Below are 24,005 nucleotides of genomic sequence, written 5' to 3'. Positions count from 1 at the left end.
TGGACTGTTAAAGTATTCTCCCCCTTCTAGGGTTCTCTTAAAAATACTACTTTGATGGGAATTCCCTGGCGGTCCAGTTGTTAGGACTCGGTGCTTTCACTGCCAAGGGCCTGGGTTCAATCTCTGGGTGGGGAACTAAGATCCCACAAGCCATGTGGCCAAAAGAAAAAAAAATTACTACTTTGAATGTTACTCTGCAGCTTCAGAACTTTGTATTGTGTCATTCCCCCACCTCCACCCCTACCACCACTGCCTGGAAGGTTAAGTCCAAACTCCAGAGCATGGATTTCTGGCACTCTGTGACTTGGCCTCTACTATCCTGCCCAAATATTGCTCTGGAAAATCCATTCTTGTTCAGGATTAAATCATTCAGCTAATACTTACCCAGCTCTTGTTTTGTGCTTTGTGCTTTCTGTACTTAGAGGATCTAAGTAGTAAGAGAGACGTGCCCCTACAGAGCCTGCAGCTTAGTGAGACATGCAAAAGTGTGTAGAGGCAGTTGTCATCGAGTGTGGTGGGTAGGTGCTGTGACAGGGCATGTATAGGATGCTCTAGACTGCTTAGGAAGGGCGCTGAACCCAAAGGTAGAGGTGGTCAGGGAAAGCCTCCCAGAAATGCTGGGTCAGGTGAGACCTGAAAGCTCAATAGGAGTTAAGCAGGCTAATGTTTGGGGTTGGATTGTACTGGTATTCCCTGCCAGAGGAGGAGGATTTGCGTCTAGCTGGGGCCTGGCATCTGGTAGGTGCTGAATAAATGTCAGGTGAACGGAAGTGAAGGCCCAGGGGTGAAAGAGATGATGGAGAGTGTAAGGAATTGAAACGTTCAAGACGGCTGAGCTCCTCAGGAGTGGCAGAAGATGAAGCTGGGAGAAGTCAGGTCAGGGCATTGTATGGCGTGGAGAGGAGTTGGTACCGTATGTGGAGAGAAATAGGGAACTTACAGTGAATTTTTTCCTACGGGTGCAGTTTGATCAGGTTTGCATTTTGGAAAGGCACCTCTGGCTACAGGGTGGAAGATGCATTGGAGACCAGGGTGATCCTGGGCTGTGGAGACCAGTTAGCTGCTTGCACTAGGAAAGTGGAAGCAGGGTAGAGAGAAAAATTGAGATGATGTAATCATTAGGACTAGGCGATTGATTGAATGTGAGGAATGGATGGAGAGTCAAGAGTGATACTGAGGTTTATGGTTTGGGCAGCTAGTGCCATCAGTGAAGATGGAGGAAACAGATAATGCCATTCACCTTCCATACCATGATCATTGTGCTTTTGTCCCTTTGCTGAATCTGTCAGCTTCTTTGAAGTCTCTCTTCACCACTCCAGTTTGCGATGATATGCAAAATTCCTAGCCTTGTCTGTGTCATCTCCTCATTCAACCCTTGGCAAGTGCTTTCTCTTTAGCTTACCTTTCTCAGTGTATTTCCACCTCCCTTATGATACGGCAAAGTCCCCGAGAGCACAGTCTGTGTCTTGCACCTTGCAGTGTGCCCACCTCCGGGATGATTTCTGACTTAGCTTCATTACAGCCTCTCTGCACATATCTGTGGTAGTGATGGTCCTTGTTGAGACCTTTAAAAGCTCATCAGATATGACGTTTAGCTAGCTTCTCTTACTGTCCTGGAAATCTTTGGTCCTAAGATGCTATCTTTTAGGAAAAAAGGAAATTAAAAAAAAATGGAGCCTCACTCTCTCTACTAAGCATTCAAATCGTAGTGGTGATCATTTTGTGATTATAGAAATATTGAAGCACTATGCTGTGCACCAGGAACTAACATAGTGTTGTAGGTCAATTATGCTTTAAAAACAAACAAACTCGTAGAAAAAGAGATCAGATTTGTGAATACTAGAGGCAGGGATGGTGGGAGGGAAAATAGGGTAAAAACAGTCAAAAGGTACAGACTTCCTCGTAAGATAAGTAAGTACTAGGGGTGTAATGTACAACATGATAAATATAATTAATGCTTCTGTATATTATATATGAAAGTTGTTAAGAGAATAACTCTTGAGAGTTCTCATCACAAGAAAAAATGTCTTTTTTAATTTTGTATCTATATGAGATGATGGATGTTCACTAAACTTACTGTGGTAAACATTTCATGATGTATGTAAGTCAGCTCATTATGCTGTATACCTTAAACTTACACAGTGCTGTATGTCAATTCTATTTTAATAAAACTGGAAGGAAAAAATTTTTTAAAAATTAAAGTTCAAATCCTAAAAGACTTCTCTCTTTCCGTCTCTCCTTACCTCAAACATTTACCAAGATCTTAATTCATGCTGGGTACTCTACTAGGGCCTTGAAATGTAAAAGAAGAATAAGGCATAGTTTGTTTCTGCCCATTAGCTGAGTAAGTGACCTATTGTATTATCTCTCTGTCCAAATTTCAATCCAGACTCAGGGCAAGGGAGGGAAGAAAGTCATCCAGACTGATGAGTGGAGGAATGGCCCCATCGAAGAACGCCTTGCATATGCTCTTGTGAAGGTGAGTGTGGGCTGGAGGCTGGGGCTCGTCCTGGGGGCGGATGATGTGGCTGGAGGGGAGGTGCTAAAAGCAGCTGACAAAGGAGTTTCCCTGAACCACCCTGGGTGATTTTGCCCTCCATGCCCCCCACCTCCAGCACTTTTGGTAGTATCTAGACATACTTTTGGTTGTCCCAACTGGCGGTGGAAGCTTTTACTGGCATCCAGTGGCCAGCGGTGCTGCTGAACTGACCATCCTACAATGCACAGGATAGGCCTGCACCACAGAGAATTATTCAGTCCAAACTGTCAGTTATGCCGAGGTTGAGAAATGCTGTCCGAGACCAAGTTGCTGTCGTTTGGTCAACAAGCGAATCCTGGCTCTTCTGCTATAATTGGAATTTTCGGCCAGATAAATAATCTCTTGGCTTCAATTTCCTCATTTGTGAGTCTGGAAAATTTCAGAGTTTTTTTTTTTTCTTTTTAAATTTATTTATTTTGGCTGTGTTGGGTCTTCTGTTGCTGCGCATGGGTTTTCTCTAGTCGTGGTGAGCGGGGCCTACTCTTGGTTCGGTGCGCGGGCTTCTCATTGCAGTGGCTTCTCGTTGCAGAGCACGGGCTCTAGGCACGCGGGCTTCAGTAGTTGTGACTCACGGGCTTAGTTGCTCCGTGGCATGTGGGATCTTCCCAGACCAGGGCTCAAACCCGTGTCCCCTGCACTGGCAGGCGGATTCTTAACCACTGCGCCACCAGGGAAGCCCCAGAGTTCTTTTTTTGCCTCTAGAATTTAACTTTTAATTTCTTGGACTTTTGAGATTCACCTACTTCAGGTTGTGGAACTAGTCAGCCACCTCTAAGGATCTTTGAACTGGGGATGCTGGAGGATTAGGGCCTGACCAGTGAAGGCAGGACAAGTCAGTAGAAGCTTCATGGACTGAACTTCGTCTAAGTGTCCTGCCCATTGTTATTCCTCCCCCCACCCAGCCCTGTAACATTACAGTGAGAAAACATACTGTTTTCACAGGAGATATTTGTTAATATATAACCTGTTAAACCACTAGGAAAAAAAGTGTATTTTATTATGAATTTGAGCTTAACTTATTAGTACTCCTTCTGTCACTAATTTTTCACTTTTACTCAATACTTACTTTATATTAATAAAGCCAGCTAAGCACTTTACATGGGTTATCTCATTTAATCCTCAGAATAACCACATGAGGTTGGTACTGTGTGATATATTAATCGAGGAAACTGAGGTTTAATGAATTGTTTAAATTAGTGATAGGAGCCAGGGTTTGAACAGTCTGATTCCAAAACCCATAATCTTAAGTATTTCCATGATTTATTCTTTGTTGGCTATTTGAACTTAAGCCAATTTTTTCTGTGATATTTTTCCTATTTTTTTTTTGTGTGTGTGTGTGTAGGGCATTGAAAAATACATTATTGAGGATACTGAGGAAGCCAGATTAAACCAGGAAAAATATCCCCGACCTCTGAATATCATTGAAGGGCCACTGATGAATGGCATGAAAATTGTTGGTGATCTTTTTGGAGCTGGAAAAATGTTTCTACCTCAGGTTGGCAAATGATGGGGGGAAATTTTCACAATTGAAAGAAAAAGCCTTTATCTTTTAATGCATAGTAAGTTTGGGTATATTTCTCAGGTTTTAATTTTGACAAGAGCTCAGGGGCATTGAGATGTGATTCTGGTCATTCTTTCTCTAAATTCATTTTTAGGAGTAGTCTGGAAAAGTCCTTCTAGGCTGGTGTGGAGGTTAGAGGTCATCTGGATATTCCCAGCATTCTAGTCTTCATGTTCTGGGCTCCTATATCACTTCTTATCCTAACACATGTCTCTCCTCCACCCCCTCCACCCCCAAATTGAAATAAAACCCAAGTTATACAGAGTGCATTAAGTCAGAGAAAAACAAATACCGTATATTAACGCATATATGTGGAACCTAGAAAAATGGTACAGATGAACCGGTTTGCAAGGCAGAAATAGAGACACAGATGTAGAGAACAAACGTATGGACACCAAGGGGGGAATGTGGCGGGGGGTGGTGGTGGTGGTGGTGGGATTAATTGGGAGATTGGGATTGACATGTATACACTAATATGTATAAAATGGATAACTAATGAGAACCTGCTGTATAAAAATAAATTAAATTAAAAAAAATAAAACCCAATATTAATGTAAAATTATCATATTAAGATATGATTTGACCAGCCAGTGCTCATCCTTAAGGATGAATATTTTGAAAAGGTCATTACCATTTTAAATAGTGATATACATTAAATGATATATTTCAAGTAAAACCAGTACTCTTACTCTTATTTTGACTTACAGCAGCTACTGACCACATCAGTTAACAAGTCATGTTGAGCCTTCTGGGTTCAGGTCTGTGAGGCATACAAAAAATGAAAAGTCCCTGTTCTTTTTTTTTTTTTTCTTATTTAACTTTTCTTAAAAATTATAGTTGATTTTTTAAAAACTAATTCTACATTTAATTATTCATTACCCATTTCCCATTTCCTTCATAGCATTCATCTTTTCTTATAGCTTTATTGTTTTATAATTAATATACAATAAACTGAACGTATTTAAAGGATGCAGTTTGATAAGCTTTAACATGTCTGCACCTGTGAAACCATAATCACACTCAAAATAAGGGGCATTCAGTTGTCCTGTCTTAGTCTCCCCCCGTCTGGGGCAGTTCCTCAGTCTTTATTTTTCATGATGTTGACTTATTATTTTAACTTTTTACTTTTGAGTTAACTTTAGACTTACAGACAAGTTGCAGATGTAGTTTAAAGTGTCCATGTATCCCTCACTCAACTTCTTCCCCTAATGTTAACATTTTCACTTGATCATAGTACAGTTATCAGAACCGGGAAGTTAGCATTGGTATAATACTGTTAACGAAAGACCTTATTCAAATTTCACCACTGTTTTCGCTGCTGTTCTCTTTGTGTTCCACAACCCCACATTGCTTTTATCCTGCCTTTTCTAACAGTTCCTTAGTCTTTCCTTGTGACCTTGACTTTTGAAGAGTATAGTACAGTTTGATAACAGTAGCCTGTCCCTCAGTTTGAATTTGTCTGATGTTTTTTCATTTTTGGCAAGAATAACACAGTATAATGCTGTGCCCTTCTCGGTGGATCGTATCAGGAGGCCCATCATGTTGCTGTGTCTCATTACTGGTGAGGTTAACTTTGATCATTTGGTTAATGGTGCCTGCTATGTCTCTCCACTGTAAATTTACTTGTGGGGAGAAACTTTGAGACTATGCAAATATCCTGTTTCTCATCCCACTTCTACTCATGAATTTTAGCATACGCTGATGAATTTTATAAAAGACCCTGTTCTTTTTTGTCTATTTAATAAATTTGACATGTTATGTTTTGTAAATTTAAAGTGCACAGTGATACATTTACATATTGCAATATGATTGCCATTGAAGCAATTTTTATCACACTGTATCATTATAGTACAATATTATTGTCTATATTCATTATACTGTGTGTTAGATCTCTATGGCTTATTTACTTGTTACAAGTTTGTACCCTTAAATACCATCAGTCATATCTTCCCATCCCCTATCCTTTGGTAACCACCATTTTACTCTCTGTTTTATTTTGTTTATTCTTTCCTGTTTGCCTTTTTCAGGTTCCGCATGTAAGTGATATCATACAGTACTTATCTATCTCTATCTGATTTATCTTGCTTAGTATAATGTACTCAAGATCCATCTATGTTTTTTGCACATGGCAGGATATCCTCTTTTATCATGGCTGAATTATATTCCATTGTATATATATGTACCACATCTTTTTTATCCATTCATCTGTTGATGGGCGTTTGGGTTGTTTCCATGTCTTGGCTACTATAAATAATGCTGTGATAAACATGGATGTGCAAATATCTTATCGAAATCCTGTTTTCATATCATTTGGGTTTATACCCAGAAGTGGAATTGCTGGATCGTGTGGTAGACCTATTTTTAATTTTTTAAAGAGCCTCCATATTGTTTTCCATATAGTTGGACTAATTTACATTTCCACCAACAGTGCATAAGAGTTCTCTCTTCACCACATCCTCACCAGCACCTGTTATTTCTTATCTTGATGATGGCCATTCTAACAGGTGCGAGGTGATATCTCAATGTGGTTTTGATTAGCATTTCCCTGATGATTAGTGGTGTTGAGCATCTTTTCATATGCCTACTGGCCATTTTGATATCCTCTTTGGAAAAATGTCTTTTTAGTTCTTCTGGCCACTTTTTAATCGGAATATTTGGTTTTTTGTTATGAAGTTGTGTTGGTTCTTTATATATTTTGGAAATTAATCGCGTATCCAATATATGTTTGTGAAATTCTTCTCCAATTCTGTAAGCTTTAAAAGGTCCTTTTTTGCATAAGCCTTAATCGTAAGTGAATTATAACAGTGAGGATTGAGCAGAGAAGGCTGACAAGGGGCTCTTGGAGGAGAAGCTTGAAACCTGAAGGATGTATAGAACTTGGAGATGTGATGGAGGGCCTTCTAGGCAGAGAAAAAATAACGTGCAGAAGTTCAGAGGACAGAAACTGCAACATTTGGTTTCTAGCCTTGTTTTCCTTCTGCTCCACCTCATTCATTGACTTTCCTCACGGGGATCTCCTTCCTTACCCCACCCACTGTCATAAGTGGACTCCAGGGTGGCTGACCTAAGGACAAAGCATGCATAATAATTTGTGCTAAAATTTCACAAGTGGCCAATAGCAGTCATCCAGGTGTTCTGGTAAAGTTACCTGACTCTGTGTATTTACCCCAGGTTATAAAGTCAGCTCGGGTCATGAAGAAAGCCGTGGGTCACCTTATTCCCTTCATGGAAAAAGAGAGAGAAGAAACCAAAGTGCTTACTGGCACGATAGAAGACAAGGTGAGTCATTTTGTCCGAGCCGGTGGGCCCTGTGGGGATCGGCTCTGCACACTCTTACTGGGGTGTGGGTAAGGACCTAAGCCATCAGGCTTGGCTGTGTTTGTCATTGAAGATGAGAGGGAGGAATGATGCAGCTCTTTTACCAAATATCAGAATACCCTGGGATTTTTCCCATAAATGTGGCTTCATGAAATTTTTAATAGGAACATAATTTTTCAAACAAAGCCCATGATTTCAAGACAAAAGCAGTTTGTTCATTCATCTACTGACTATTTACAAAGCTCCTACTATGTGCCAGGTACTATGCTTGACACTGTAGCTAAAAAAGATTGGTCCCTACCCTTGAGATGCTGTTTAGTTTTGGAAAACCTCTTAACCTCTTAACTGAATATTTCCTGTGTGCTGGTCATGTTCTTGTCATCACTTCTGGATTCAGATCCATTCTTGTTGGCTGTACCACCACAGTAAATCATTAAGCTTTTGACCTTGTTTAGCCCCCTGTGAAGCTCAGGCAGCTTTGGCCCCTAGGATTCTGAATTCTAAAATCGATCTCAGTTTGTGAATGCCTCTTGCATAGTGTTTATAAAAATCCCATTTGCCTTGTGTGCCTTTTTCTTTTCTTTTTCTCTTTTCTTTTCTTTTCTCCCTTCCTTCCTTCCTTCCTTCCTTCCTTCCTTCCTTCCTTCCTTCCTTCCTCCCTCCCTCCCTCCCTCCCTTTTTCCGAGGGAGGGAGTGCTGACAGTCTGGAGCAACAGTGTTGAAGCCCCCCTGCACTGGGCTGTTGTGGTCCTTCCCATTCTGACAGGACATGTGAGATTCACCGGCTCCTCCCTCTCCCTTTACTGCTAACAGTGAACGTTTATCAGACAGGTTTTGGGGGTTAAGGATATGATCTTCAGCGATGGGACTGTTCTGTATTTGAACTTAAACTGTCCTTTGAGATGATGGAATGCATGATCTTGGTTGAAGCCCACTGAGCTAACCAGCTGGGCGGGCCTCCTTCGAGCTGCAGGGGCTTACAGCCGCCTTCTCACAGAACACGGGACTTGGCTTCTGGGTCCATCTTTTTTTTTTTTTTTTTGGCCATGCCACGCAGCATGTGGGATCCTAGTTCCCCGACCAGGGATCAGACCCACACCCCCTGCATTGGAAGCCTGGAGTCCTAACCACTGGACCACCAGGGAAGTCCCCCGGGTCCATCTTTGAGGTTGCCTTGAATTGCTTTCTGTGCTGATACCTGTCTGGCTTTGGAGAACTGGGTGATCTGCTCTGAAGTGACCACAGCGATGCTTAGCTGCTTGGCTTCCTCTCCAGGACCCTTACCAAGGTACCATTGTGCTGGCTACCGTTAAAGGCGACGTGCACGACATTGGCAAGAACATAGTTGGAGTAGTCCTTGGCTGCAATAATTTCAGGTGAGTTAAGACCCGTCGTTTTCACCCCCTTTCTTATTTAAAATAAAAGCATTAACAGGGTAATTCTTTACTGGGTGCGAAAGGCAGGGTAGGGCAGTAGATGTTATAGATTATTTTAAATTTTTCTTCACTGTGTTTTCAAATTTTCTACATTGAACATACCTTTTCAAATGAAGGAAGTTAGTAATTATTTAATGTTGTATTTCAGTAAGGACAAAAAGAATAGAAAAAACTATTCAAGCAGTGTCAAAACAACAAGAGGCCTCTGGGGATTTGACCTCCAGCCAGAGGCTAGAACATTGGGTCCCACCCCATGGCCCATGACATTGAGCATATTTCCCTTTTCCTCTCAATGAACTGCCAGATTTTTAGAGCCAAGATGTTATTAAGACCTTGGCTAAGTAGAGTTTTATAAGAAGGCTTTGACTGTGCCGTTCTTTTTGCTTTGCTTAGAACAGAACCAGGCATGCCTCCTGGTGTTGATGAAGCTAGTTTTTGAATGTTGTATACAAGTAAAATCCCTTTCTTATATCTTTCATTATAGTTGAATGATTATTCAGCGCAAATTTATTTCTATGTGAGAGCTCATGACCCACAGTAAGAGCATGTTTTGCTCAGATTTCAACATATTCTTTGTAATGAAAAGCCTAATATAACTAATGTCTTCTCTGGCCCATGTCCAACCAACAGTCTCTGAATCATGGACTTCTTTCCAATGTGCGTTTTTCTCTGTAGAGAAGAGAGACTTGACTGCAGCTACAGCCGGGCCCCCTTGCAGTTGTCTTTGCCCACTGTCGGATAATAATTACCCTCTAAGCCCCCTGCCTACTCTCAAAATGTTTATCCATGTCTGCGTTCAAGGTTAATTAAATGCAGCTAAGAACCACTCAGAAAGGCTGGAGATGGAGGAGCAGTGTGAGGGCGGCACCTTCTTCCCTCTGACTGTCTTCACAGGCATTTCCGTTTGGCTGCCTGTTCACTATCAAAGACTTAGCATTCTCTCCTGGTTCTGGAAATGAGGAATATTGTTCTTGGAATATATTAATTTTTTTTAAGATAAAAATACTGGAGATACAGTGGAGGTTGTTATAATGAGATTTTACCTATAGGATAAGTATTTGGACAAGAAATAAGTATTTGGATGAGGTATTTGCTTCCTAAAATCTCTGACATTTCTTCTGTTGTCTCATCTTTTCAAACCCTATGTTGTTGGTTTCTATTTGCATTCATCATAATTAGTTCAAATTCAGTTACGCTGATAAATGTTTATATATCATCTACTACATACCATGCATTGTATCAGAGACACCAAAGTGATTGAGTTGACTTTTCTCCATTCAAGAACTTTACTGTTGGGCTTCCCTGGTGGCGCAGTGGTTGAGGGTCCGCCCGCTGATGCGGGGGACGCGGGTTTGTGCCCCGGTCTGGGAAGATCCCATATGCCGCGAAGCGGCTGGGCCCGTGAGCCATGGCCGCTGAGCCTGCGGGAGGGGCCTCAGCAATGAGAGGCTCCCCGGGCCACAAAAAAAAAAAAAAAAAAAAAAGAACTTTACTGTTTATCAGGCTAAAAAGCCAGGAACATATTCAGTGGTGATAGTGGGACAAGAACTATTGAAAAGGCAATTTGTAGACAAACTCTCTACAGCAGTTCTTGAGATATCATTGTCATGTGTTTATCATTTTTTTTATGAAAAATGGACAAGTAGCTGAGAGAATCATACCAGGAATGTTTTTTCCTCCAGTTAAAACATTTTAAGGGACTTCCCTGGTGGCACAGTGGTTAAGAATCCGCCTGCCAATGCAGGCGACACGGGTTTGATCCTGGTCCGGGAAGATCCCACATGCTGTGGAGCAACTAAGCCCGTGCGCCACAACTACTGAACCTGTGCTCTAGAGCCAGCAAGCCACAACTGCTGAAACCCATGGGCCTAGAGCCCATGCTCCACAACGAGAGAAACCACTGCAATGAGAACCCTGTTCACCGCAACGAAGAGTAGCCCCCACTCGCCGCATCTAGAGAAAGCCTGCATGCAGCAATGAAGACCCAAAGCAGTCAAAAAAAAAAAAAAAGAGGCCAGGGAAAACTGTGACCAGCATACCCAGTTCCTCTGGCTTGTGCACTGGGGGCCACTTATCTGGAGTAACTGGACAAACATCTTCTGATGAAATTCTATTCTTTTTGCAAAAAAAAAAAAAAAAACAATAAGTTAATGTGCAAACTTTTTCTATTAGGTCAAACATTCCTTTGGGTCTTATGTCTTATAACACATAGACTCTTGGCACTGGTGGGTTTAATGTTATGACATCAGCTAGTAGACAGGTGCCCCTGATAGCTGCTTTATGTAGTTAAATGTATGCTTTTGCTGGGTATCCATGTTCCAGCTGATGCCTGGGTGAATCACCCAGCTAGTGAGTGAGTCTAGCAAACCATCCAGTACCAGATATTAGTGCAACTTTCTCATTCCTGGTTCTTTGTCGCTGATGCAGTAAATCTCATGAAGAGACATGTTCTTCGTGGGGGAAAAAAGAAGTAAAGAGGACTGAAAGTGATAGTTCTGTCTAGACAGAAAACACATTTTTTATGGGGATGATGCAATAGAATTTGCAGATTTGAGAATTTAAATGGATCTGGGGATGTGTCCACCAAGAGTTTATTAATACCTAACATTTGTTTTCTGCTTCACAGTTTATATAGTGCTTTTATATAACTGATTTTTCTTTTTCTTTGTTTTTTGGTATTCTTTTCCTGATTCCTTCCTTCCTTCCTTTCTCCTTCCCTCTTTCTTTCTTTCTTTTTGTTCATTCTTTCTTTTTATGGTTTTGATCCTGCTTTGCCTGCCTCAATTATTGTATTTCTCATTTTACACAGCTAGCAAGTGGCAGGCTGTACTCAGGGCTTCTGAATCCAAAAGTCGGGATTCTATGTTATGTCAGTTTAGCTTCCAGTATTTATTCCAGTTATAAACAACTTTAACTGTAATGTATAATATTAATATGCTAGTTAAATTCCTCTGAAGAAATAATTTAGAATACTTAAAAACATTTTTGATCAGATATTTGATTACATGAAAGTTGATTTTAGATATACTCTTTAATAATACTTACATAAAGAGACAAATGTGGACTTTTTGCATTTAACAGATAATGCACACTGTTTAACTGGGTAAGAAAAAGTAGGATATATTAAAAGAAATGTTAAAATTAGATATACATCTAGTACTTTAAAAAATATGGATCTGAGGAAACAGATAATGAGGCATATTTTCCTTTTAACCAGTGGTTCTTAATATAATTGTCTAGTATGGGTAAATAATATGCAATATATGGCTAAGAAGGGGACACTTTGAAACTGTGTAATGTTAGAGCTATCAGCTGAGTGAGGAAAACGACTGTATCTAAGTCAAGGGCACACTAGAGACTTCTCCTAGCACCTCAACATGCTCTCTTTATAATTATTCGGAGGCTTTCAACTGTGTGTGTGTGTGTGTGTTTGTCTGTGTCTGTCTGTCGTTTTCCAGCTTAATTGAGATATAATTGACATATAACATTGTTTAAGGTATAAAATGTGTTGATTTGATACACATATATTGCAGTATGATCACCACCATAGTGTTAGCTAATAACACCTCCATCACATCACATAATTACCATTTCTTGTTTGTGGTGAGCACATTAAGATCTACTTTCTTAACACTCTCAAGTATATCATACAGTATTGTTAACTCCATTCACAGTGCTGTGTATTATATCCCTAGAACTTATTCATCTTCCAACTGGAAGTTTGTACCCTTGACCAGCATCTCCCCATTTCCCCACCCCTCAGCCCCTGGTAACACCTGTCCTACTCTCTGTTTCTATGAGTTCAGCTATTTTAGATTCCCCATGTAAGCATATCATATAGTATTTGTCTCTCTCTGACTTATTTCACTTAGCATAATGCCCTCATAGTCCATCCATGTCATAATGGCAGGACTTCCTTCTTTCTTATGGCTTCTTATGGTTCCATCGTATGCATGTATCACTCCTGCTTTATCCATTTATCTGTTCTTAACCACAGCTTGGAAACCTTAGTTGGGGCTGCAGACTGGTATGGCACTCCCATCTACTGGTGGTACCTGTGAATTGCAGGATCAGAAGAAGCTGCCACCTTTAACTTATTTCACATGACAGCAAATATGAGGCACCCTAAGTGGATGCAGATGCAAAGCCAGCTTTATATTTCATTTTAATTCCTTCTGGAGAGTAAAAGGGGCTTTGTATATTACAGTATTTATTTTCTAAATTGTATGAATTCTTAAATAGTATTGGATGCCTTTGCTAAGGCATTTAGTGCAGCTTACATTTTTTTCTGTATTAGAAACCCAAATTAAGTGCTTGCATTTACAGCTCTGTTATAAGCACTTTAGAAAGATGATTATAAAATACAAAATTTTCCATAACATCATTTTTATTTTCTTTAATCTCTCATGTGGCAAAATATAAGAATGTGTATAAGAGGCCTACAGACACAGGGTATAGCTCAGAGTGAAGAAGGGAAACCAAGGGAAAGCCAAGGGAGGTGGAGAGCTATATGGGGGATGCAGGGAGTTGTAGTAAAGGGGAGAGAAAATGGGAAGAGATGGTGGGAAGAATGGCGGCTGCCACGGAAGGCAGGGATGGGATTGACCCAGGCTTCAGATCCTTTCCTTCAGCCAGGGTTCCCCAGGTCCAGTTGTTTGTGATTCTGGACCTTCATAGTACTAGTTTCTGCCTGGGTGGCCCTCTGTTTTCCTTCATCCAGCTAATACCTACATATTTTTTCAAAATGCAGCTGGAATCACCCTCCTGGGGTGCTTCTGGTTGTTACCGAGATTAGATGGTCTCCCACAGCACACTGTAAATGCCTCCTCTGTGGCACTTGTCACACCATATTCTAATTCAGAATATGAATTAGAATTCATATTCTAATGAACTCACATGTGCTCAGAAACTGATCCCCTTCTTCTGGGGTGAGGCTGGGGACAACCCCAGGCCTAGAATGGTTGTCCCTGGTGGTGAGCAGCCTCCTTCCTGTATTCCAGTGCCATAAATACTACTTGCTATGTGTGGAAAACGTTGGGAAGTGCTCCTCTAAACAGTGATATATTTGACTGTCTCCCAGCAAGACCTCTTAAGGCAGCCTAATACGTTGGAAGTTGAACTTGCACCCGAGACCCCTGGCTCACTGTTTCCAGACCTCTTCTTACCTGCCTGACTGCCGATTGTCACTCTCTTGCTGATTTCTCCTTTTCTGTGCAACCCCTGAACAGGGGAGTGCTCCGAGGCTCAGCCCTAGGACCTCTTCTCTGTCTGTCCTCACTACCTAGGTTAGTGCTTCTTGGACTGTAATGTGCCTTCTGACCACCTGGGATCTTGATAATCAAGTCAGATCAGGTTAAAGTAGGTCTGGTCAGATAGTCTTAGATCATCTCATTCAGCCTCATCACTTTTATTTTCTTGCCCCTCTCCCCTTTCATCTCCCCCCCTTCCCCTCCTCTCTCCCCGCCTTCCCTCCCCCCTTTCTCCCCACCCTCCACCTGCTTTTGGCAATTTATTTTTCTACATCTTTTACACACGGTCTGAGGACTTTTTAACACCATCTAATATGCTGTCAAGTCCCAGGTTTTATCCCCAGCATGGATCTGGCACCTGGACTCCAGGCTTACCTATCCAGATGACTACTTAAGGGCTCCATTTGGATAGCTAAAGAAACAATATTTTGAAAATCGAACTAATCGCTGCCATTAAGATGCCCTCTACGGGGCTTCCCTGGTGGTGCAGTGGTTAAGAATCCGTCTGCCAGTGCAGGGGACACAGGTTTGAGCCCTGGTCCAGGAAGATCCCATATGCTGCGGAGCAACTAAGCCTGTGGGCCACAACTACTGAGCCTGTGCTCTAGAGCCCGCGAACCAGAACTACTGAGCCCGCTTGCCACAACTACTGAAGCCCGTGCGCCTAGAGCCCGTGCTCCACAACAAGAGAAGCCACTGCAATGTGAAGCCCACACACTGCAATGAAGAGGAGCCCCTGCTCGCCGCACATAGAGAAAGCCCGCACGCAGCAACGAAGACCCAATGTGGCCATAAATAATAAATAAATAATAAAAATTAAAAAAAGAAAAAAAAGATGCCCTCTTCTCCCCCTCTGACCTTACTCCCTACAGCTTTCTCCTTCCTCCATTTCTGTCCAGCCACGAGGTCTCCTTACTTTTCCTCAAACAAAAGCAAGCATCACACGATGTTCCTGAATGATGCAGTGCCTAAAACAAGAAAAAGAATTGAGAGCAAGATGATTCTTGCCATCATACTGATGATTTTTAATTGAATTTTAAAAATATATGCAATGCTAAAAGCAGTCAGCTTTGAAATACATGCCTCTTTGTCTTGATAAAAAAGCAATATGCTATTTTGCTTAGTTTTATAGGCTGTATTTAGTCACAGTTTAACAAATCTAGTTGCCAGACTGAGTGCAATGTGCTAAAAAAAAAAAAAAAGGGTCCCACCTTGCCCCTGTTATAACCTTCAGTGCCCCATCATCAACACTTACAGCATTTGTTCTCTACCGGCTAGTGCTAACAGACCTAAATAGAGTTAGCATTGATTTGAAATTGTGTACTTACTGAGGATTCCATATGTGCTAGTTTATTATTTTTTAAATTTAAGTAATATGGCAACAAGCTAAAAAATCTAACAGTATGAGAAGCTATATAGTGAGAAGCAAGGCTCCTTCCTGCCCCTGGTGTCCAACTACACCCACCTGTTAGCAGCTGACATGATGTCAGGTAGTAGTTCTTAAGCATTGATTTTTTTTTAATTTAAAATTATTTTGCCTATTTAGTTTTAAGAATTGTTGACATTAGGAAGCAAGTGAAAACGCGTACTGTAATTTTTTAAACATCTTTATAACAAATACTTATGATCAAATTAAATTGTCGGGGCCTCCCTGGTGGCGCAGTGGTTGGGAGTCCGCCTGCCCATGCAGGGGATACGGGTTCGTGCCCCGGTCCGGGAGGATCCCACATGCCGCGGAGCGGCTGGGCCTGTGAGCCATGGGCGCTGAGCTTGCGCGTCCGGCAACGGGAAAGGCCACGACAGTGAGAGGCCCACATATCGCAAAAAAAAAAAAAAATTAAATTGTCAAAATGACTGACATTCCGTGTACTCTCTAAATCTAGAATAGAAGAGTAGTTTATAGAACATTTTCAAGGGCAGAAGTCCCATTTTCTCCGAGTTCCAAAAAGCTGTCTCCTCCCTGAGTTACAGTTCCTTGGTGTTACTCTGTCCTCTGAGCGTGACAGGCTCCAGGCTTCCTCTGCCCAGTTGCGTCCCCCTTCTCATGTGCCCGCCCAGGGTCAGCGCTTCCTTTGAGTCTCACTCCATCTCTGGTGGTTACCTGCTCTCTGATTCAGTCTCCCTCTCCCTCGACTTAAGTCACCAGATTCCTTCTCGTCAGCTTTTCATGTGCAGGAACTGACCTCTTCCTGCTTATCCTCCTAGTTGGCTTCCATGTAGGGTATACTGTTCATTTGATATTTATTGAGTGAACTTACCCAGCATCTTTATTGGCCTGCATGGCTAAGAAGATGGATTTTGGTGTCAGATCCTGGTTCAAACCTCAGCTCTGCTACTGATTAGTTGTTTGACTGGACAAGATGCTTAACTTCTGGGCCCACACTTCTCTGGGCCCTTCCTCATTAAAATGTAAAAATCATGTTTTCAAGAATTTAAAAAAAAGAGTGTTAATTGGTAAAACCTGCCTCAAAATCGAGGTTAAAATATGAATCAAGCATCATAAAAATATTTATATTCTTTAACACAATAATGCCATTTGTATTAATCCATCCAGTGTATATATTTGGATAAATGCATGAAGTAAAATATGAAAACAAACCACAGAAAATGGGCCCCATGGTAGTGCTTCCATGGAGAGTTCCTATGAGGGTTAAACAAGATTGTTTATGCAGAAGGCTTAGCATAGTGGAAACAACCCAGGTGTCCATTGACAGATGGATGAATAAACACCATGTGGCACATTCATACAATGGAATATTATTCAGCCTTAAAAAGGAATGAAGTTCTGACACAGGCTACAACGTGGAGCAACCCTGAAGTCATTAGGCTAAGTGATATAAGCCAGACACAAAAGGACAAATAATGTATGATTCCACTTGTATAAATATCCAGACTAGGCAAATTCATAGAGACAGAAAGTAGAGTAGAGGTTACCAGGGGCTGGGACGGGCCGATCAGGGATTGTTGCTGAGGGATTACAGAGTTTCTTTGGGGGCGATGAAAGAGTTTTGAAAATAAATGCTGGTGATGGTTGCACAACATTGCGACTGACTGATTAGTGATGCTGAATTGTACTTAGGTTAATATGGCAAATTATGTGTTATATATATTTTACCAGAGCTTAGGAAATAATAGTGTCCTCTACCAAAAATTATTGAATTGTCTACTTTAAATAGGTGGATTAAATGCTCTGTGGATTAAGTTGGCAAAGGTGTTTAAAAAAGCTCAGGATAGTCCCTGACCCATGGTCAGTTCCTAATAAATGGCAGTCGTCGATGAGTTGGTGGTGGATATTTAGTGAGCTTTTCAGTGTGATTACAGTTTACGTTAGAGCAGTATTTAATGGCTAAATAAAAATGTTCGTCTAGCTTTTTCCCAATGGGCTCTCATTAATTTTTTCACATCTCATTTCTGTGCCCCAGAGTTATTGACTTAGGAGTCATGACTCCATGTGACAAGATACTGAAAGCTGCTCTCGACCACAAAGCAGGTACTGTGCAGCCGTGCTCCTGGGCATATCAGTAAATACCATTTCCTCCCATTGTCTGTCTATCGGTGAACAGCCATGCCCCAGCCCATGTGGGATGGTGGGACATTCAGACATTCAAGTGCTAGCTCTGCCTGGGGGTGCTGTCATTGCTGTTTATAATGGAGGTCGAAGGGGTGAGCAGGTAACCGTGAAACTCCTTTCTAACTATGAGGAAGGGGAATGGGGACAGGCTTCTTAAATAGAGAACAGTTTTATTAGATTTTTTTTTTCTCTATGTGTAGTTGCTTTTATGTTTCTTCTGACACTGTGACACGTTGAGTCTGGCAAATCATGAATTAACAATTGCGTGGCTTCCCGAAACTGTGGCAAGCATATTATTGCAACTTGAAGTTGCAAATCATATTTACTCCTGAAAGCAAACAATAAATTGAAAACCCCCAGTCAGAAAAGAAGCCTCAGAATTAGAAATTGGGAATTTATCCTCTGTCTTGTGGTCTTTATTACAAAGTTTTGAAAATGAGTCTTCATACTTTTCCTCTCATCTTCCTTCTCACTGTCCTTTTTTCTCTTTTTTTAAATAATAGATATAATTGGCCTGTCAGGACTAATCACTCCTTCCCTGGATGAAATGATTTTCGTTGCTAAGGAAATGGAGAGATTAGCTATAAAGATTCCGTTGTTGATTGGAGGAGCTACCACTTCGAGGTAAGTCATGCTAATGAGCTTTGTGCTTCCCTTAAATGCCAGTGTTTAAAAACAGTGATAAAACCTGACTTTTTTTCTTATGCATAGTGCTTTGGCTCCTTATTATATAAATACACGAACTTTCCAGCCTTCACACCACTAGAGCCAGAATCATTTGGGGGCCTGCTGCAGGAAACTCCTCTGTCATCTACCCCCCTCTCCCTGTTTTTGGATTCCTTTGGCCTGCAGTCCTCTTTTCCTTCGTCTTCTCACCTCCCATTCAGTTCCTGAGACTTTTGTTTTGTTTTGTTTTGTTTTTTTTTTGTTTTTTTTTTTTTCAGTTCTCACCCTGTTCTCGTCACTGCCCTATCTTAGTCTAGAAAGCTGCCATGCTTAAGCGACAAATCCAGAGATAGGACTTTTTGCTTGTTTGTTTCAAGAGCATGGAATTTTTTTTTTTTTTTTTTTCCTTGCGTTATGCGGGCCTCTCACTGTTGTGGCCTCTCCCATTTGCGGAGCACAGGCTCCGGACGCGCAGGCTCAGTGGCCATGGCTCACGGGCCCAGCCGCTCCGCGGCATGTGGGATCTTCCCGAAACGGGGCACGAACCCGCGTCTCCTGCATCGGCAGGCGGACTCTCAAGCACTGCGCCACCAGGGAAGCCCAGTTCCTGAGACTTTTAACGAACACTTATCCTCTTGAAATCAAACTGAGTGGAGAAGCTGTGTTTTTTGGCACAAAAACACTGCTTGAGCTTTAGCTCACTCTGTCTTGAAGCAGGTGTCTGACTGAATCTCTTGAAGAAACTCGGACCTTGTAATAGTTGAGATAGAAAGCTGACCTAGAGAGAATGAATCAGAGGATCACTTTGGGAAGTTGTTTCTGAAAGAGAAACCTTTGGGGAACCTTTGGGTCAAATAATTTAAAGAAGAGAAAGTTCAAATTTGGTCACATGATTATTATTCAGTTTGTCGGATTTCTCCTGGGGTCATGATCATATTGATATTTGATGAGAGGTATGTTAATTATGGGTATTAGACTTTAAAAAAATTTTTTATTTTATATTGGAGTGTAGTTGATTAACAGTGTTGTGTTAGTTTCAGGTGTACAGCAGAGTCATTTAGTTGTACATACACGTAGATCCATTCTTTTTCAAATTCTTTTCCCATTTAGGTTGTTACGTAATGTTGAGCAGAGTTCCATGGATATTAGATTTCTTGTGACACATTCCGTATGCCCCATGTAGTTCACTTTGGCAGGGAGCAGTGCCCAGGAGGAGCATTGATCTTGATGGTCGCACAAGCATGCAGTTTACTTTTCTGATACAATATATAGTAGATGCGGGACAAAGCTATTCCAGAGTTCCTTTCACTCTGGAAACAACTGTATGTTAAGCCATTTGTATTAGGGATCTCCACAGAAACAGGATCAGTAAGGGGTGTGTGCGTGCGCATGTGTGTGTGTGTGCGCGTGTGTGTGTGTATCTATACAGGGGGTGTGGGGGAAGGGAGGGAGACTGATTGATTTTAAGGAACTGGCTTATGCGATATGGGGGCAGGTATGTCTGAAATCTACAGGGAACGTGGGCAGACTGGAGGCCAGGCAAGAGTTGCTGTTGTATCTTGAGTCCACAGGCAGTCTGGAGGCAGAAGGCCTTCTTCCTCTGGCGACTGCAGCCTTTTCTCTTAAGGTCTTTAATTGATTGGATGAGGCCCACCCACACAGAGGACAATCTGCTTTACTCAGAGCCTACTGACTTAAATGTCAATCATATCTAAAAAATACCTTCACAGAAACATCTAGATTGTTGTTTGACCGAAAACTGGGTACCATGGCCTACCCAAATTGGCACATAAAATTGACCATCCTTCCATTTATAATCTGAATGGACCATGTTCATGAGTAGTCAGGGCTCTATGTCATGTATCCACTAATTACTTTTCATACTTGAAGGACTCAGTAGTGTGGCTATTGTTGCTCACATTAGAAAACTAGGTTTGTTTTTCCACGAAGGACTTACCCACTAGGATACTGACAGATCGTTCTCCAGGGATATGACCAACCATCAATAACTGAGGTTTCAGTGAGCATGGTTGTGGGTAATTGTTGATTATAGTGTGAATATTCATTAGCTTAGCAAAGAGAATGGTAAGGGAATCTACAGATTATTGTCAAAATGAAAGACCTTTTAAAATCATGGTTGTAAAAGAGGATAAATAAATGCTTAAATGAGCAGATGTAATGAAATGCATTATGAGTTATGTAAATGTGATGCTGGTTTCCAAATAAGAACCACTTTATGTGGACACTGCACTTGGGAATTCAATACCAGGAAACCACATATTGCTACTTGTGCAAGTTGGAATGTTACCAATAGTTAATTCTACTATATCTCTTACCAAGTAAGAGCCACCAGATTAAAGAGGTTTCTTAAAAAATAACCGGAAGTAACATGACTAACCTCTCAGGATACATCATTGGCAAACTTAGCCATAAAGGACTCTTATGGCTATGACTCTATACGAGTTATAACCTGGTATATCAAGTTAAAATTAATCAGATCAAAAATCACCCACAGTCTTAGTGCTATTGTAGAATATCTATTCTCATCATCTGGGAAACTAAATGTGTTCCTCCAAGGAGAGAGAAATCTGGATCCCGTGACCTCCCAAGTTCTCTTTAACTCTCTGATGTTTTGTTTCTCAATGAGCTTTTCTGGTTCTATTCTCTTCCATGCCTGTTGCAGTTTCTGAAAAATTATTTAGAAAATAAAAGCCAGTAGTTGTGCTTCCAGGTAACCATCCCCTTCTCCATTGTGGTGCAAGAGCAGCCTTTGAAAAACAGATTCTCATGCAGCCTCCAGGAATGTCAGTGTAAAATTCCCCCTTCTGCCTTCATTTTAAAGTGGTGACAGTGGGTGAGGTCTCAGACCTGGAGGCTTGCTTCGTCAAGCCCTCTTATTTAAGTAAGCACTTTTGCTAAGTATAGCACTCATGTAGAAAAGTACACAAGTCACAGGTAAACAACTTGATGAATTTTTTAAAAAATGAAACCACCCATGTAATAACCCCCAGATCAAGAAATAGGACATTAATGACACTCTGGGAACTTCACTGGATCCCCCGACCTAGTCATTCTATCTTCTGTCACCACAGTTTGGTTTTGTCTGCATTTCAGCTTTGTGTAAGTGTAATCCTACTGTACGTATTCATTCTTCTGTGTCTCGCTCAACATTATGTCTTTAAGGCCTAAACTCATTATTACAGTAGTGTTTTTGTTTTTGGTTTTTTTCCCCATTGTGGTATAATATTGCATTGTATTATGCCCTCTGGCTTATTTATCCATGCTACTGTTGGTGGACATTTGGGTTTTTCCAGTTTGGGGCTATTACACAGAATGCTTCTATGTATGTATTTCTGCCCTGAAGCAGACTTGCTGGGTCACAGAATATGCATATGGTCATCAGCATTAGATATTTTTTCTCAAGTGATTGTATTAATTTATACTCCCACCGGCAATTATGAGATTTCCAATTATTCCACACCCTTTTCAGTTTTATCCATTTTAGTGTGTGTGTAACAATATCTTGCTAAGGTCTTCATTTGTATTTCTCTACTGACTAATGATGTTGAGTACCTTTTCATGTGTATATTGACCACTTGGATATGCTTTTTAAATCTTTTTTTTTTTAATTAGGTATTCTGCCTTTTTTTTTCTTTTACTGATTTGTATGCATTCTTTATATTGGAAACAAGACTCTTTATCAGAAATATATATTGCAAATAGAGTTTTCCAATATAGCTTACCTTTTGCTGTCTTAGTGGTATTTGGGGTAACAAAAGTTCTTCATTTTCATGAAGTCTGATTTATTGATCTCTTTATGGTTAGTGCTTTTCGCATCTGTGTAAGAAGGCTTCTACCCTAGGAGAGTCAGCTTTGCTAGAAAGCATTCAGGAGTTTGAATGTCTCAGAAGTCATCTGAGAACGCTTATCGTCACCTCCTACAGACCTATGGAGGGCTCAGCAGAGGCCCAGTTCTTTCCTTTGCTGTTTTTGAGCAAATGGAGGCTCAGGACTTCCAAATTCTCATGAAAGCAGATCTGTGAGGGGAATAGCAGTATGGCTTTTCCAAACCTCAGGGGCCTGAGGTAGGTAGCAGGAGAGAATTAGAACTATACCCCCAAGACACGAAATGAGGCTTGAGGATGGATCCTTGGAGAGGCTAAAAGGGTTATACAGATTTGGGGTCATTTGTGGGTAGAAATCTGCTTGGAATGACCCTTTTTAACCTGTAGCTATAAGACACTAGAAAACTGAATATTCTCCTGTCTGTAATACAGATGGTTTTGTATCACAAACTAGAAATGACTTTAATGGAAATCTGGCCCTTTTAGCTACAGAACTTCTCAAGGGCACAAGTCTGGCAGTTAGCTCTCAATTTTTAACTGGTTTAAAGCCAATAACTGCAAAATGTCTTTTTCAGTTATCTTTTGTGTAGTTTAAACTTGGAGAATTCAATAGGAAGTCACATTGCTCAAAGCTGGAGGTAATTTTCTGAGTTTTCTGTTTTTTTTTTAACTGCTATGAAGTAAGGTGCTGAATTACATAACTGATAATATTTTCCTCTGTATGGGATTTCAAGGAATGAATTTTACATGTTAATCTCACTCCTGATTCCATCTTTTTTAAAAAATAAATTTATTTATTGAATTTATTTATTAGTTATGGCTGCGTTGGGTCTTTGTTGCTGTGTGCGGGCTTTTACTAGTTGCAGTGAGCGGGGCCTACTCTTCGTTGCGGTGTGTGGGCTTCTCATTGCAGTGGCTTCTCTTGTTGCGGAGCACAGGCTCTAGGTGTGCGGGCTTCAGTAGTTGTGGCTCACGGGCATCAGTAGCTGTGGCTTGAGGGCTCTAGAGCACAGGCTCAGTAGTTATGCACAAGGGCTTAGTTGTTCTGTGGCATGTGGGATCTTCCTGGGCCAGGGCTCGAACCCGTGTCCCCTGCATTGGCAGGTGGATTCTTAACCACAGCGCCACCAGGGAAGCCCTCCTGATTCCATCTTAATTTTCCCATCCTTATTTCCCATTTTCTCTCATTTTTTCTCATCAAATTTTAAGTTTTGGTTATGCTACATTTATGTAAAACACTAGTTCTGAGATAGGGTATGACATGAAATAAGTGCTTGGAGTGCTTGTTCTTTTTTTTTTTTTAATTGCGGTACCGCGGGCCTCTCACTGCTGTGGCCTCTCCCGTTGTGCAGCACAGGCTCCGGATGCTCAGGCTCAGCAGCCATGGCTCACGGGTCCAGCCGCTCCACGGCATGTGGGATCCTCCCGGACTGGGGCACGAACCCGTGTCCCCTGCATCCACAGGCGGACTCTCAACCACTGCGCCACCAGGGAAGCCCTGATGTGGTATTTTGTTTGTTTGTTTATTTTGGCTGCACTGTGCGGCATGGGGGATATTAGTTCCCCGACCAGGGATGGAACCCTCACCCTCTGCAGTGGAAGCGCAGAGTCTTAACCACTGGACTGCCAGGAAAGTCCAGTGGTTGAGCTTAGAAAAAAGTGGAATCAATGTCAGACTGGAAGCACTTTTTTTTTTTTAAGTAATGATGTGGTATTTTTATTTTTATTTTTTGCGGTACGCGGGCCTCTCACTGTTGTGGCCTGTCCCCTTGCGGAGCACAGGCTCCGGACGCGCAGGCTCAGCGGCCATGGCTCACGGG

General features: G+C 41.4%; 1 protein-coding gene across 2 annotated transcripts in view; it reads left to right on the top strand.

Annotated features, from left to right (window-relative positions):
• MTR (5-methyltetrahydrofolate-homocysteine methyltransferase) overlaps nucleotides 1-24,005 on the top strand; it is a 118,045-nt gene that overhangs the window by 68,317 nt on the left and 25,723 nt on the right. Inside the window, exons 19-24 of one of the 2 annotated variants that reach the window (XM_007452933.1) lie at nucleotides 2,390-2,479; nucleotides 3,882-4,034; nucleotides 7,272-7,379; nucleotides 8,694-8,794; nucleotides 17,526-17,593; nucleotides 18,178-18,298. In XM_007452933.1, coding sequence (XP_007452995.1) covers nucleotides 2,390-2,479; nucleotides 3,882-4,034; nucleotides 7,272-7,379; nucleotides 8,694-8,794; nucleotides 17,526-17,593; nucleotides 18,178-18,298 — 641 coding nt within the window. The remainder of the gene's footprint in view (nucleotides 1-2,389; nucleotides 2,480-3,881; nucleotides 4,035-7,271; nucleotides 7,380-8,693; nucleotides 8,795-17,525; nucleotides 17,594-18,177; nucleotides 18,299-24,005) is intronic. The other variant, XM_007452934.1, reaches the window with a different exon arrangement.

Source organism: Lipotes vexillifer, unplaced genomic scaffold, assembly GCF_000442215.2.
Source record: "Lipotes vexillifer unplaced genomic scaffold, Lipotes_vexillifer_v1.1 scaffold1088, whole genome shotgun sequence".
In the NCBI taxonomy this organism is placed as follows: domain Eukaryota; kingdom Metazoa; phylum Chordata; class Mammalia; order Artiodactyla; family Lipotidae; genus Lipotes; species Lipotes vexillifer.
The sequence above is the reverse complement of the archived record's forward strand: the minus strand, read 5'-3'. Positions and strand labels throughout refer to the sequence as shown.